The 15,333-nt window shown below is 46.1% G+C and overlaps 1 protein-coding gene across 1 annotated transcript; it reads right to left on the bottom strand.

The window, feature by feature from the left end:
- Positions 1–1,068: 1,068 nt before the first annotated feature.
- LOC132831043 (cytochrome P450 1B1) lies at positions 1,069–5,290 on the bottom strand. Its single transcript, XM_060849097.1, has one exon. The coding sequence runs from the start codon at positions 4,574–4,576 to the stop codon at positions 2,954–2,956; it is 1,623 nt and encodes a 540-aa protein (XP_060705080.1). The 5' UTR covers positions 4,577–5,290; the 3' UTR covers positions 1,069–2,953.
- Between the last annotated feature and the right edge of the window lie 10,043 nt (positions 5,291–15,333).

Below are 15,333 nucleotides of genomic sequence, written 5' to 3'. Positions count from 1 at the left end.
CCTCACATTGTTTTGTTTGTTTGTCCCACTGGAAGATGCACAATTTAAGGAATGAACAATTAGTTTGGAACCAATACTTAGTCTTAGTTTTCCTGATGGGGGGAGAGCTCCTTTCTTTTATTTAAGTATTTATATCCAAAATAAGCCTTGTTATATAATTAAGCTGGCCAACTGTAGTGCAGTGCAGGATGGAGAGGATAACACACAAGATTTACTTCCATGATGAAGATGTTTCTGCGAGAAGTTATTATTTTAATTTTCAACAGTGTCATCAGAGTGAATTATAATTGGTCCAATCTTAGGCAATTGCCTGTAAAGGATTGGAACATTAACAGACAGGAAACACTTACAATTGCTATGATGATATCTATCTAGAATCTAAAGTTTATTTGTAGCTAACATTTGGATTCATATCCAGTCCAGTTTTTTCAGAACCAAGTTAATCTACATTAAAACCCATTAATTTCAAAAGGTATTGCATTTTCAGAGAAGATGAGGAAGTAGTTAAATTAGTATGCCAAGGGTAGTGATTTATATATCTTGTAGCGTATTAAACACAGTGTTCATTTTGTTTCATTGAATGCATTATACCCAGTATAAACATGAAAATGTTTAATGGGAAAAGATTTCTTTTTTACTATAGGTAGTTACCTGTATTGGTATTCAAGCACTCCCCAGAACATCGATTTTCTAATGTTCTATTTTAAGATGGATTCAAACCCAGTTACTCAGCACCCTTCTCCAGTACATCATTAATGTCATTAGTTTACTCTTTTTCTCCACAAAAGCTTTGTCTCTTGGTGAGGTATGAATTCATAGAGATACTGCCTTACAATTTTTCACCTAATTGGTAATCTCTGTGTGAAGAGCACTTGATCAGCAGTGAAAACATTAACTATTTTTCTTTTAGGAAAAAGTGAGGTCTGCAGATGCTGGAGATCAGAGCTGAAAGTGTGTTGCTGGAAAAGCGCAACAGATCAGGGAGTATCCAAGGAACAGGAGATTCGACGTTTCGGGCATAAGCCCTTCATCAGGAAATGATGAAGGGCTTATGCCCGAAACGTCGAATTTCCTGTTCCTTGGATACTGCCTGATCTGCTGCGCTTTTCCAGCAACACACTTTCAGCTATTTTTCTTTTACCCCAGTCCAACAATATAGAGACCAACGCCTACACCCCTCCAGCAATCCTCACAGAGCAAGGTATGCAACTTGGATCAGTCATCTTCCACAATGGTCAGTTTCATATCAGATTGTGCCTGAATCAAATTTTAAGCTGGAAATTCTTAATAAAGATCAGATGATAATCTTAATAAAGATCATGGATCAGATTGTGGCATCAGATATATTGCAGTTGACCCTGTAGGATGTTTTACCTTAGTGTAAATGCGACATGAATGGGCAATAGGAGTGTCCTACCTCAGAGCCAGGACAGGAGTTCCCCCTGTTCCAGAATTGTGAACAAGTTGATTCTTAAATATCTGTAATTGACTCTACCTGGCATTGAAATTTATTTTTAAAAACTTGATTAAAAAGGAAGACGTGTTATAAAATCGCAACGAATGTCAATTTACAAGTGATAAGCAGATATGATTTAGGCTAAATGCAATGGTGTCGCTGCTTATAGTGTTGCAGACAAATTAAAGGTCAGATGGGAGCATTTAATTGAGCGCAAAATCTTTGAATCGACGATTTATGACCAAGCAAAGCGCGCAAACTGTGAAGCTATCTCGCTTTCATTTGAGACTGCCTTGCAGTTTGAACCAAGGTTAGTTAGTTCCCTTTCGTTTCTGCTGTCTGTCCCAAATACTGATAAGGTTTGGGCGCAACGTTGTGTCTCACGGTGCGTGGGCCAGGCTGTCTCTCACCACAACTGTCCGCCCATGGCTTAGGCTATCTCGTCACATTTCCAGGGGACGGGAATTAAATGCATTCTGCTTTAAATGATAATATTGGAAGCCTCAATAAGTGTGAAGACCACATTTGCTTCCAGTGGCAAGACATGAGCAGAGAATCGGATGATAGTTAAGTGGCGGTACAATATTTCTTGGGTCTGTTCACGTATCTCCCATCGGAGATAATCGATTCATTTCGAAGCAATTTCTGAAACGCGAGGGAGACCAGTCATAACCGGAAGCGGCTTGTTTCTGACCCTGGTTTCTCCCCAGTTGACAGTTTACGGCTTGAGGAGGAAACGAGATTTTGGCGTCGGGCTGGAGGGGTGGGGGGGAAGCTGAGGAATGGGTTCTGTCAAAGTTCCGACACAGGACTGTGTACAACTCCAACCCAGGAAGCCAGGACTGAGAATCAGTCTGGCAAATCATCAGAGATTGAGAATCTGCAAATGGCAGTGAGGAGAGTACTGAAAGGCTGGCGCCCAGGTTTGGCGTGTTTGCAAGGAGCTCAAAGTGGTGTTCTCGCAGTCAGTTGCTGTCGGATTTCCAGCAACTGTTATTGCAGCAAACCTTTGATACTGCCAACTCCTCTGCAACTTCAGGGACTATTTAATGATATTAAGGTCTGACTGAGGAAAATAAAACTTCAGAATCCAGTGTGGCCAACTATTGCGCTTTTTTATATTTAAAAAAAAACCTTGTTTTCTTTCGATGGGTGCCAACTATAAGACGATAGGGATGTTGGAGCAGACACCAAACATTCGACCATCGAGTCCGCTCCCAGCAATCCTAGTTATATTCAAACCTTATGGCGAACTGTTGGACTATTTATATAAAACTCAATTTATAAAGAGAACCCCTGATTTCTTACTGCCCAAAGGGCAAGTACACACGAACCTTTCCCCGCCTTCTCACCCACTATTAGAATTACAAACTGGTCCACAGCACAACTTGACTGGGTTAAAAACAGTAGCGTAAAGCCTCGACCAGCGCAACCAAGTGAAATGTAACCCTTTAGTGTCCCGCTGTGAATGAACAAGAGCCGGAGAAGATCCCGCAGTTATTGATTGCTGTTGGCCTCTTGGATTCTCTGCACAGCCACATTCAGAGGCTCCAGTGTGTCACGCAGAGTCACGTTGATGGTGAATGGTTTGGGTTTTAAGGTTAAGCCGTAAGTGAAGTCCAGGGTGAGCTGCTCTTTGGGGTTGGCCCGGAAGGTGCACTGGTGCATCAGGAGGGAGACGCTGAGGAAGAGCAGCATTTTGGCCAGTTCGTCCCCGATGCACCTCCTCCTGCCCAGCGAGAAGATCATCACTTGGCTGGCCAGGTCCTTGTTGAAGGTGCCCGCCTCGGTGAGGAACCTGCACGGGTCGAAGACCTCGGGCTGGGGCCACTTGCGCGGGTCGTGGTTGACTGACCACTGGTTGACGAAGATGACGGTGCCCTTGGCGATGCGGTAACCCGAGAGCAGGGTGTGCCGGGTGGTGGCGTGCGGGATGGTGAGGGACACGAAGCTGCTGAAGCGCAGCGCCTCGGACAGGAACGCCATCAGGTAAGGCAGGCGGGGCTGGTCCTCGAGGCTGGGGATGCGCTGCCGGCCCACCACCCTGTCCAGCTCCTGGTGGATCCTGGCCTGGAGCTGGGGCCGCCACACTAGGTACAGGGTGATCCAGTGCAGGGCGGTGGACAGCGTGTCCTGGCTGGCCCCGAAGATGTCGCTGACGGTGGAGTCCACGTAGTCGGGGCTGAGGGTCAGGCCGGCGCCGCTGGTCACCCCGCCGTGCTCGATGGTGCGGATGAAGGCGTCCGTCATGTCCCGGAGCCGGTCCGGCCGGAAATCCTGGCGGTGCTGCCGAGCCTTGTCCTGCACGAAGAGGTAGAAGTCCTGGTTGAGCTGCTTGAAGTCCCGGTAAACGCTGCGCACCGGGTTGGGGAAGTACTGCAGCCAGGGCATGATGTCCACCAGGCTGCCGGCTCCCACCGTCTGCCCGAAGCGGTGGTTCTTGGAGAGTAACGCAGTGAACTCCTGGTCACTGTGCTCGTACCTCCTGCCGAAGCACGCCGCGCACATCACATTGGCCACAGCCACCACCAGGTTGGGCCAGGGGTCAAAGTAAGGCTCCAGGCGGCCCCTGGCCATGAACACGCTGACCAGCTGCTGGGTCTCGCACACCACATGCCGCTCGAAGACCCTCTTGGTCTGCAGGTTGCTGGTGCAGAAAGCCCGCATGGTGGAGTGAGCCACCTTCCGGTGCAGCCGCCACAGGTCGCTGTGGGGACCGAAAGCCAGGCTCCGGCCCCTGGACACCACCGCGAACGAGCCGAAGTCCGGTCTGCCCGAGAAGTCGGCGCCCTGCCGCACCAGCGCCTGGCGGATGGACTCCTCGCCGTTCAGCACCACCACGGCGCGGCTGCCCAGCTTGAGGCGGAACACGCTGCCGTACCTCTCGGCCAGCCTGCAGAAGGTGAGGTGCGGCGCCCGGCCGAGCTGAGCCGCGTTTCCAATCAAGGGCCAGGGGAAAGGGCCCGGCGGGCTCCCGGGCTGGCACTGCTGCAGGTGGTGCTGCAGCCACCGGCAGGCTTGCAGCCCGAGCAGGGCAGAGAGAGCGGCCGCCAGTATCCACTGCACACTGGGGCTAGCAGGCAGCCCTTGGCCGAAGGCGCACGTTTGATTGGCGATCATTCCTTCAGTGTCCTGGTCCCCGAGACAGCGCAGCGATCCCTCTGTGTCTCACACAGAGAAGTATACCCCCTGCAATAATGACCAGCCTTGAACAGCGATGGGGATGGTGTGCTCCAGATGCATTTAAATAGATCCTCGAAATGCCCGAGAAAGTCCAGTCAGTCCCACACGATATCAACGAACTTGGGTCACTTGGTTCGGGGTACCAAGAGAGCGAAGAATGCGGGCAAAGCAAAACTCTCAAGAAAGTCGGTTCACCGTGTTTGCAGTCTCGGCTTTTCTAGCGTTTCTGTCACCTAACTTATATATGTGTGTGTGTGTGTGTATACAGGGGGGAGGGGGCACTGTCCTACCGTCACACAGCAGCGGGCGAACCCTCTCTGCAGGGTTACACTGAATTGGACCAGAAAGGGCACTTTGCTCCTTTGTCTACTTCGGGGTAAAACAATGTCATTGCCTTTAGATCACCCTCCAACTGATGTTCGCATTGTACATTCACAGGGGCTGGTGGGATCCTCCTCTGCAGCAGCAACTGCACTTCCCGAGTCTGCCCGCTGCCGCCTCGCTGTTGCGTGCAGAGCGAGAACAGTGCGTGTTGCGATGTGGGGCCATTTAAATGTAATCTAAATGTAATCTCTCCCTGAACAATGTGATAACCTGACACCAGCCGTGGATTGTTAATGGGCAAGATCTGAGAACGCTTCCGCCTGTAATCTCCCGCCTCCTTTTACATCGCCTGTTTGCTTCTCGTTTTAATTGTACATGCAAAGTCTAACCACAATGTTTATCTCCGAGTAGTGACTTGGAAGGAAGTGGAGATTAATTATTTTATAACCAAGCAACCATCAAACCTACGTTATTTCGTTTATTTTTTTAGGGACTAAATCAGAAAATGCTACAAACGCCCAGAGGGTCAAGTAGTGTCCGGGGTGAGAGAAACACGGGCTGGGGATGTATCAGCTCAACACCTTTCGCCAGAACAACAAGACTTGCTGCTGTTATTTCAGGTTTCTGACATTTGGGTTGGCTTCCTGCTTCAGTATAAAGGTTTTGTGAAAATTTCTGATTGTTGTACTTTTTATGGGGACCGGGACGGGGCTTTGGGGAGCAGGGATTTAAATAAACGGGAATGCAGTATACAACAACGCGGAGTATTGAGTTGACAGGTGAAACCCCACCCGCTCCCCGGCTACCTTTTACTGGGCATTGGGACCTTATTTCTCTCGATCGGATTAATCCCAGATTGGTCGGAGCGTTCCCTTTTCTCACTGGGTTAGTAGCATTAGACTATCTCCCTCTCGGAGGCCAGGTTAGCATCTGATTGACCTATCATTCCCAGTCGATCCGGGCGGTTCACACATGGTTTCAATGTCAGCATCCACCAACCCCACCACCATCTCTTCTCTATGGGGGCGAAACGCCCGGCATTGCCCCCACACTCCACAAGACATCGTGCGCTAAGGAAAATGCAAGAGATGAACCAATTAAAGAATTTAAACGTGGAGCAGCCTTGTAAGTTTCAGGTCTCCAGCATCTGCAGGTTTTGTTTTATTAGATTAGATTAGACTTACAGTGTGGAAACAGGCCCTTCGGCCCAACAAGCCCACACCGACCCGCCGAAGCGCAACCCACCCATACCCCTACATTTAGCTTGACCAATTCACCTGACCCGCACATCTTTGTGACTGTGGGAGGAAACCGGAGCACCCGGAGGAAACCCACGCAGACACGGGGAGAACGTGCAAACTCCACACAGTCAGTCGCCTGAGTCGGGAATTGAACCCGGGTCTACAGGCGCTGTGAGGCAGCAGTGCTAACCACTGTGCCACTGTGCCACCGTGCCGCCCACTTATTATAGCCTTGTAAGTGGTTGTGTTTTAGTTATAGGAGAACAGATAACAAAACATATCACTAATGGTCAATTAATAATAGTTGTGCTTTTGAACAGAAGCGTGTTTGTGCACACAACAGTGTGTGTACGTGGACGCATGTATACATGAGTATTCATTGTGTGCAGATGTGTGTGTGGAGAAAGTGAGGTCTGCAAATGCTGGAGATCAGAGCTGAAAATGTGTTGCTGGAAAAGCGCAGCAGGTCAGGCAGCATCCAAGGAGCAGGAGAATCGACGTTTCGGGCATGAGCCCTTCTTCAGGAACGGAACGTCGATTCTCCTGCTCCTTGGATGCTGCCTGACCTGCTGCGCTTTTCCAGCAACACATTTTCAGCTGCAGGTGTGTGTGTGCCAACATCAGTAAAGCACATAATCTGGTCATTCTTACTTGGTTGTTCGTCCTAATAGGCGGTTCCTCACTGATAAAGATTACTCTCTTCCACTCTGGGTGAGTCCGAAGGTAGCTATACGGACCCATGCCACTTCGCCACACTTGGGACAGAATGTGGTCATGAGAAGGAGTGGGTGGGACGTTGGTGCAGCAGTGGCTTCTTACGCTATTTTGGCTTGGCTTCCAATTTTCCCTGGTGCCAGATGCCTTCCTGGTTGTTCCACCTCTACTTTGGATGGTCTTGTGCCAGTGATTCCCAGGTGTCTGTGGGAATGTTGCACTTTGCCAGTGAGGCCTTGAAGGTATCACTGAAGCACGTCCTCTGTCCACCAGGGGCTTGCCTGCCATTTTGGAGCTGGGAGTAGAGCACTAGCTTAGGGAGTCTCTTGGTAGATATGCGGGTGAGTTGGCCAGGCCATCACAGCTGATGGAGAGTGGTTGATCAATGTGGTACAATGTTGGTCTGGTCAAGGATTCACATATTGGTAAGTGTTATAGAATATGTCTGGGACACTTGTGCTAAACAACCCCACCATGAGGTGGCTGAACACCTTAACTCCCCCTCCCTCTCTGCCAATGACATGCAAGTCCTGGGCCTCCCCCAATGCCAAACCCGAAACACCCAATGCCTGAAGGAAGAATGCTTCATCTTCCGCTTTGGGACCTTCCAAACACACGGGATCAATGTGGATTTCACCACTTCCCTCATTTCCCATCCTCCCCCTCACCTGATCCCAGATCCAACCTTTCAACTTGGCCCACTTGAACTGTCCTACCTGTCCATTTTCCTTCCCACATATCCACTCTACTCTCCTCTCCAACCTATCATCTTCACCCCCACTTCATTTACTTATCACATTCCCAGAGACCTTCCCCTCAGCCCCAACCCTCTCCCATTTATCTCTCAGCCCCCTTGAGCCATAAGTCTCATTCTGGATGAAGGGCTTATGCTCGAAATGTCGACTCTTCTGCTTCTCAGATGCTGCCTGATCTGCTGTGCTTTTCCAGTGCTGCACTCTTCAACTCTGATCTCCAGCATCTGCACTCCTCACTTTCTCCTAAGTCTTTCTTCCCAGCAGATTCACAAGATCCTGTGCAGGCAGCATTGCTGGTACTGCTCCACATCTCAGACCCATAAAGGAGAGCTGGAACCACCAGCATTCTGTAAACCCAGTGTTTGTGGGACCTTGCTGTACCATTTTTGTGCATTACTGCAGTGACTACACTTCCTTCATTCCACTTCCAAACTGAAAGCTGTGGACACCTGCCTTTCTGTGGCACTAGATTAGATTAGATTAGATTACTTACAGTGTGGAAACAGGCCCTTCGGCCCAACAAGTCCACACCGACCCGCCGAAGCGCAACCCACCCATACCCCTACATTTACCCCATACCTAACACTACGGGCAATTTAGCATGGCCAACTCACCTGACCCGCACATCTTTGGACTGTGGGAGGAAACCGGAGCACCCGGAGGAAACCCACGCAGACACGGGGAGAATGTGCAAACTCCCCACAGTCAGTCACCTGAGGCAGGAATTGAACCTGGGTCTCTGACGCTGTGAGGCAACAGTGCTAACCACTGTGCCACCGTGCCGCCCACTAATTACCCCATAGTGAGGATGATGGCCAAGTGGTATTATTGCTGACTCCCAGGTAGTGTTCTGGGGACCTGGGTTCAAATCATGCCATGACAGGTGGTGAAATTTGAATTCAATAAATTCTGGAATTAACCATCTGATGATGACCAGGAAACCATTGTCAGTTGTCAGGAAAAAATCCATCTGGTTCACCAATCTCCTTTAGGGAAGGAAATCCGCCATCCTTACTCTGTAACTCAAGACCCACAGCAATATAGTTGACTCTTAACTGCCCTGTGGGTAAGTGAGGATAGGCAATAAATGTTGCCTACCCAGTGATGCCCTCATTCTGTGAATGAATGAATTTTTAAAATCCCTCTTTTCGTTTGTATATGGCTGCATATGTTTAGTAAACTCATTCTGAACTAGATCGCAAAATTCAAGCCATTCATATTTTTTAACGTGGGAGCAAATGTTTCTGCTTCTGACACAACCAATGCAAAATTACTCAGCAGAGAAGGCACCATCTGTGGAGAGAGAAAAAAAAGCACAGGGTTTCAGGTCTACGACCTTTAACATTGAAATGGCGAAGACGTTGGAACAGAAGTCGGACAATTTTCTCCCTCAAAGCACACAACTGTCAAATAATTTGCACCACTGGAATAAAAGCGAGGTTTGAAATCTGTTGCACTCTGAAATAACAGTGAAGGAAGGCGGTGCCTATAACTGCAAATACTATATTTTAACCTTAGGAGGTGTGCGGGAACTTAGCGCTGAGTTCAGATACATGCTCGCGCCGGCCTGGGTGTTAATTCTTTCCAGATATTATATAACACGCATTCCTAATGCGAAGGTTGTTGAAGAAAATGTCAATCAAATATGAAGATTAAACTGAATCTCCCCAATTCCTGTCGGTTTGTCGGAGTTTTGCCGTATTTCTGTGAGATAATTTAATTTGCAAAACTATCCACTGTGATTCGATGCAATGCTGTTGGCACAGGGCAGAACGTCAGCTTTTCCAATTCATTCAGCTATTTAGAATTCATTCGATATTTAACGCCATTCCATTTCCACGAACTGAATTTGTGGATCTTTTTAAAAATAAGGATGAATTAAAATCTAATGGACGATAAATAACTCAATGATAGAGATAGAAGTATCAGAAAATCCAAATCTAAACTGTCAACCTAGACCCCACCGTGAAGGAGGTACAAGATTTAACCGCTGATTCAGGTCCTCGGGCTAATAACACGATGTACAAAAGATAACACAGCAGATGTACACTTCGATCGATTTCTACGTCAGAGTGCTATTGTGTGTCTCCCATTCTTGCCATATTCATGTACACCTCCACCGCCAAATCAAAGCCACCCGCCTTCTAGTGGGAGGAGCATGCACCAAACAACCCCACTGCCCTGTGGCCAACCACTTCAATTCCCCCTCACAATCCCCTAAGGACATGCAAATCCTGGGCCTCCTGCATCACCAAATGAAAGCCACCCACCAACTGGAGGAAGAACACCTGATCTTCCATCTCAGGACCCTCCAAACACATGGCATCAATGTTGACTTTACCAGTTTCCAAATCTCCCTCACACCCCATCTCCCAGATCCAACTCTCCAACTTGGCATTGCGCTCTTGACTTGACCTACCTTCCCACCTATCCACTCCACCCTCCCTACCGATCTATCACAATCACCTCCTACCTGCATCCGTATACTGCCATCCCATCTACCTTCCCGCAAGCCCCACCTGACACCCCACCCTCCAATTTATCTCTCAGTCCCCTTTCCCCTCCACGCTCCTGTTGAAGGGCTGATGCATGAAACGTTGACTCTCCTGCTCCTCGGATGCTGCCTCACCTGCTGTGCTTTTACTAGCGCCACACCTTTTGACTTATATTTATGTGCAAGTTGCATTTTGGTCTGTTGTTCACCATCATCAAATTGATTGGAACATGGATTATTCATTCAGAAGATTTCACCACATAGATTTAAATTTTAAGTAAAAACATGAAAAAGAACACGAGAAAACTCAGCAGGTCAGCAGAAATTATAAAGAGAACCATTAAGGTTAACATTGATGCTAACTTTAAAAGTTTACTCTGTTTCTCTGTCTACAGATGTTGCCTTACCTACCGAGCTTCTCTAGTTTTTTTTTAATTTCATATTTCCAGCATCCTCACTACGTTGCTCTCAAATTAGCTTTTAACTGGGCATAAGATATTTGAAAACTCCGTCTAAAATATATAAATAATTTAAAAATTCCCAGAACAACAGACGTAAAATCAATATTGTAAATACACAGAGGTTGTATGAACATCTGACAGATGAGAACTAATGTCTTCTTCTTGGTCAGTACTTTCAACAGTTGTCATCTTTATCTTTGTATTAGATCATTGGATTATGATGGAGAAGTAAAAAGTGAGGTCTGCAGATGCTGGAGATCAGAGCTGAAAATGTGTTGCTGGTTAAAACACAGCAGGTTAGGCAGCATCCAAGGAACAGGAAATTCAGCTCATGATATGGAGTTGGGGAATGTAGTGATAATCATAAACAGGATTCCAGAATAGAAGCAAGAATGTCTTGCTGTAAATGTACAGGTGAGACCATACCTCCAGTATTGTGCGCATTTTTGTTTCCTTAAATAAAGAATGATGTTCTGTCAAATAAGATTTATCAAGGTAATTCTTGCAGTGGCAGGATTGATATATGAAGAGAGACTCAATCAGTTAGGATTATATTCATTGGAATTTAGAATAATAGGGGGACAAGGGGTGTGTGGAGAGGTGAGGCTTTAGTAGAAACATTTAAAGTTCAGACTAGACAGGGTAAATGAAGGAAAGATGGTTTCTATAACCAGGAGTCAAAGTTTACAGTTTGAGGATACAGCAGTAGGCTGTTTAGGACTAAGATGAGGGAAATATCTTCAGCCAGAGATTGGTCAGCCTGTGGAATTCTCTGTCACAGAGTGTGTCTGAGGCCAAACATTGAGTGTTTTCAAGGATGAGATAGATTCTTGGGGCTACAGGGATCAAAGGATATGGGGTGAAAATGGGAACAGAATACTGAGTTGGATGATCAGCCATGATCACGTTGATCAGCGGAGTAGACTCAAAGGAGGGAATGGCCTGTTCCTGCTTCTATTTTCCATGCTTCCATGTTTCCATAACTCTTCCCTGTCTAAATGGGGTGTGCCTCAGATTTCGTCCATTTATTAGTGATCAAATTCACCACTTAGTGACAGCTGTAACGGGTTAATGATAGAAAAGACTCTTGACCTTTGATGTTCCACATTTTGATCAACCCATGATCCCTTATACTGTGACATCAATTACTGTCAATCGGTGATCTCTGTAGTTCAGTAAGTTGGAATTCCATGTTTTTTGTTGGTGTCTGACAGACAGATATTTTCCTTTCTTGACAAATATAAAGGATCATAAAGAGTAACACACAAACACCTTGGGAACAAAGAGACCTTTGAATGCAGGTTCATAGTTCCTTGAAAGTGAGTCGTAGGTAGACAAGGTGATGAAGAAGGTAATTGATACACTTGCTTTTATTGATCAGTGCATTAAGTATAGGAAATGGGAGGTCATGTTGTAGCTGTCAAGGACATTGATTTGGCCATTTTTGAAATACTGCATTCAATTTAGTCTGCCCGCCATAGGAAAGTGTTGTGAAACTTGAAAAGGCTCAGAAAAGATCTACAAGGATGTTGCCGGGATTGGAGGGTTTGAGCTACAGGGAGCGGTTGAATAGGCTGGGGCTGTTTTCCCTGGAGCATTGGAAGCTGATGGGTGACTTTATAGTAGTTTATAAAATTGTGGATAGGATGAATAGCCAAGGTCTTTTCCCCAGGGTAGGAGAATACAAAGCTAGGGGGCATAGATTTAAGGTCAGGGGAAAGATTTAAAAGGGACCCTAAGGTGCAACCTTTCGTTGCAGAGGGTGGTGCACATAGGGTATAAGCTGCCAGAGGAGATGGTGGATGCTGGTACAATTACAATATTTAAAAGGCATCTGCATGTGTATATGAATAGGAAGAGTTTAGAGGAATATGGGCCAAATGCTGGAAAATGGGACGAGATGAACTTGGGATATCTGGTTGGCATGGATGAGTTGGACCAAAGGGTCTTTTTCCATGCTGTACGTCTCTATGACTCTATGAGACCCGCTTGAAGGCAATTAGTAATTTGTGAAGCCACAAAAACACTGAGATATATGAAAGGATGCCAAGCAAACTTTGTACACAATCCGCTCTAGGTCATTGATTTGGTATTGATTTTAACATTGAGAAAACATCACATAACTGCTTCCCCAATAAACATGTATCAGCAGAACAAATCCCCAGGTACTGTTTAGATTTAGATGTTAAAGGTTTCATTCACTAATACTAATGGAAGACACAGTTGTGATGTTTTTGCTTCAGCAGCAACTACCAATTGGCATGAGTCCATTGAGAAAGGTTGTTGAATGGGAAAATTGGAGATGAGTAAGCGCGACATGTCCAGTCTGGTCTGCAGCTCACTTTAGGATATCCGTGTGTTAAAATTCTGATGTTCAGGATTAAGGTTTGTGTTCCCCGAGGATACTATTTTCAAAATAGCGGCACAGTCAAATGGCAAACGAGTTTTTATTTTCAAAATAAAAATCACTGTACCAAGTTGGAAAAACTGTTTCCAATACAGAGCATGCTCAGGACTTGCATTGAATTATCATTTAAATAAAAAACAAAGATCTGTGGGTACTGGAAGTCGGAATAGTTCTGACAAAGAGTCACTGGATTTCTAATGCTGGATTTCCATATTTCTCTCTGTTTGTGCTGCCAGACCTGCTGAGCATCTCCAGCACTTCCCAAATTTGTTAAATTAAAGTGCACCCCGTATGCTTCCAACTGTAAAAATAGAAACATAGAAAAAAAAACAGAAGTTGCTAGAAAAGCTCAGCAGGTCTGGCAGCACCTGTGAAGAGAAATCAGAGTTAACATTTTGGGTCAGGTGATCTTTCCTAGAAACATAGAAAATAGGTGCAGAAGTAGGTCCTGAAGAAGGGCTTATGCCCAAAACGTCAATTCTCCCGCTCCGCGGATGCTGTCTGGCCTGCTGTGTTTTTCCAGCACCACATTTTTCAACTCTGGTCTCCAGCATCTGCAGTCCTCACTTTCTCCTCCACAGCAGTAGGTCATTCAGCCTTTTGAGCTTGCACCACTATTCAATATGATAACGGAATATGTAATTTCAGTATCGTACTCCAGCTTTGTCTCCACACTCCTTGACCTTTTAGCCGCAAGGGTCATGTCCAGCTCTCTCTTGAATATATCTAACAAACTAGCCTGAACTGCTTTCTGTAGTAAAGAATTCCACAGATTCACAACTCTATGAGTGAAGAAATTCTTCCCTATCTCAGTCCTGAATAGCTTACCCCTTATTCTAAGACAGTGACCTCTTGTTCTGGACTTCCCCAACATTGGGAACATTCTTCCCGAATGTAGCCTGTCCAGTCCCATCAGGATTTTATAAGTTTCCATGAAATCCCCCCTCATTCTTCTAAATTCCAGTGAGTACAAGCCCAGTCAATCCAGTCTTTAGAGTCATAGAGATGTACAGCATGGAAACAGACCCTTCGGTCCAATTCATCCATGCTGAACAGATGTTCTAAATCAATCTAGTCCCATCTGCCAACATTCGGCCGATATCCCTCTAAACCCTTCCTATTTATCTATCCATCTAGTTGCCTTTTAAATGCTATAATTGGACCAGCCTCCACTATTTCCTCTGGCAGTTCATTGTGTACATGCACCACCCTCTGTGTGAAAAAGTTATCCCTTAGGTCCCTTTGAAACCCTTCCCCTCTCACCTTAAACCTATGCCTCAAATTTTGGACCGCTACCCTGGGGAAAAGACCATAAGACTTTAAAACACAGGAGCAGAAATTATGCCATTCATCCCATCGAATCTGCTCTGTGATTCAATCATGGTTGAGAAGTTGCTCAACCCCATTTTCCCACTTTCTCCCCATAACCTTTGATCCCCTTGATACTCAAGAACCTATTGATCTCAGTCTTAAATATACTCAATGACCTGGCTTCCACAGTCTTCTGTGGCAGTGAATTCCATAGATTCATCACTCTCTGGCTGAAGAAGTTTCTCCTTATCTCTGTTCTAAAAGGCATTCCCTTTGCTCTAAGGCTGTGCCCTCAGGTCCTAGTCTCTCCTAACAATGGAAACATCTTCCCAACATCTCCTATGTCCAGGCCATCCAGTAGTCTGTATGTTTCAATTAGATATCCCTTCCCCATCTTTCTAAACTCCATCAAGTATATGCCCCGAGTCCTCAGACATTCCTCACAGATTAAACTTTTCATTCCTGGGACCATTCTTGTGAACCTCCTCTGAACATGCTCTGAGGCCAGTACATCCTTCCTGAGCTATGGGGCCCAAAACTGCATACAGTACTCCAAATATGGTCTGACCAGAGCCTTATAGAGCCTTAGAAGTACCTCCACATTACACTGCATTTGCCAAGTACTTGCCCACTCAACCATCCTGTCCGTCATCCTGCATCCTCTTAGCATGCTCCTCACAAAACACACTGCCACCCAGCTTATTGTCATCTGCAAATTTGGAGATATTGCATTCAATTCCTTCATTCAAATCGTTAATGTATATTGGGAACAGCTGGGGTCCCAACACTGAACTCTGCGGTATCCCACTTGTCCTTGCCTGCCACCCTGAGAAGAACTCATTTATTCCAACCCTTTGGTTCCTGTTGGCCAATCAGTTTTCCATCTATGTCAATACATTATTTCTTATACAGCGAGCTTTAATTTTGCTTACTAATCCCTTGTGTGGGACCTACTCAAAAGTCTTTTGAAAGTCCAGATACACAATA

Source organism: Hemiscyllium ocellatum, chromosome 3, assembly GCF_020745735.1.
Source record: "Hemiscyllium ocellatum isolate sHemOce1 chromosome 3, sHemOce1.pat.X.cur, whole genome shotgun sequence".
Lineage (NCBI taxonomy): Eukaryota > Metazoa > Chordata > Chondrichthyes > Orectolobiformes > Hemiscylliidae > Hemiscyllium > Hemiscyllium ocellatum.
The sequence above is the reverse complement of the archived record's forward strand: the minus strand, read 5'-3'. Positions and strand labels throughout refer to the sequence as shown.

What these genes read in the sequence shown, in the direction of transcription:
- LOC132831043 (XM_060849097.1), bottom strand. Translation starts at nt 4,576, where the DNA reads ATGATCGCCAATCAAACGTGCGCCTTCGGCCAAGGGCTGCCTGCTAGC.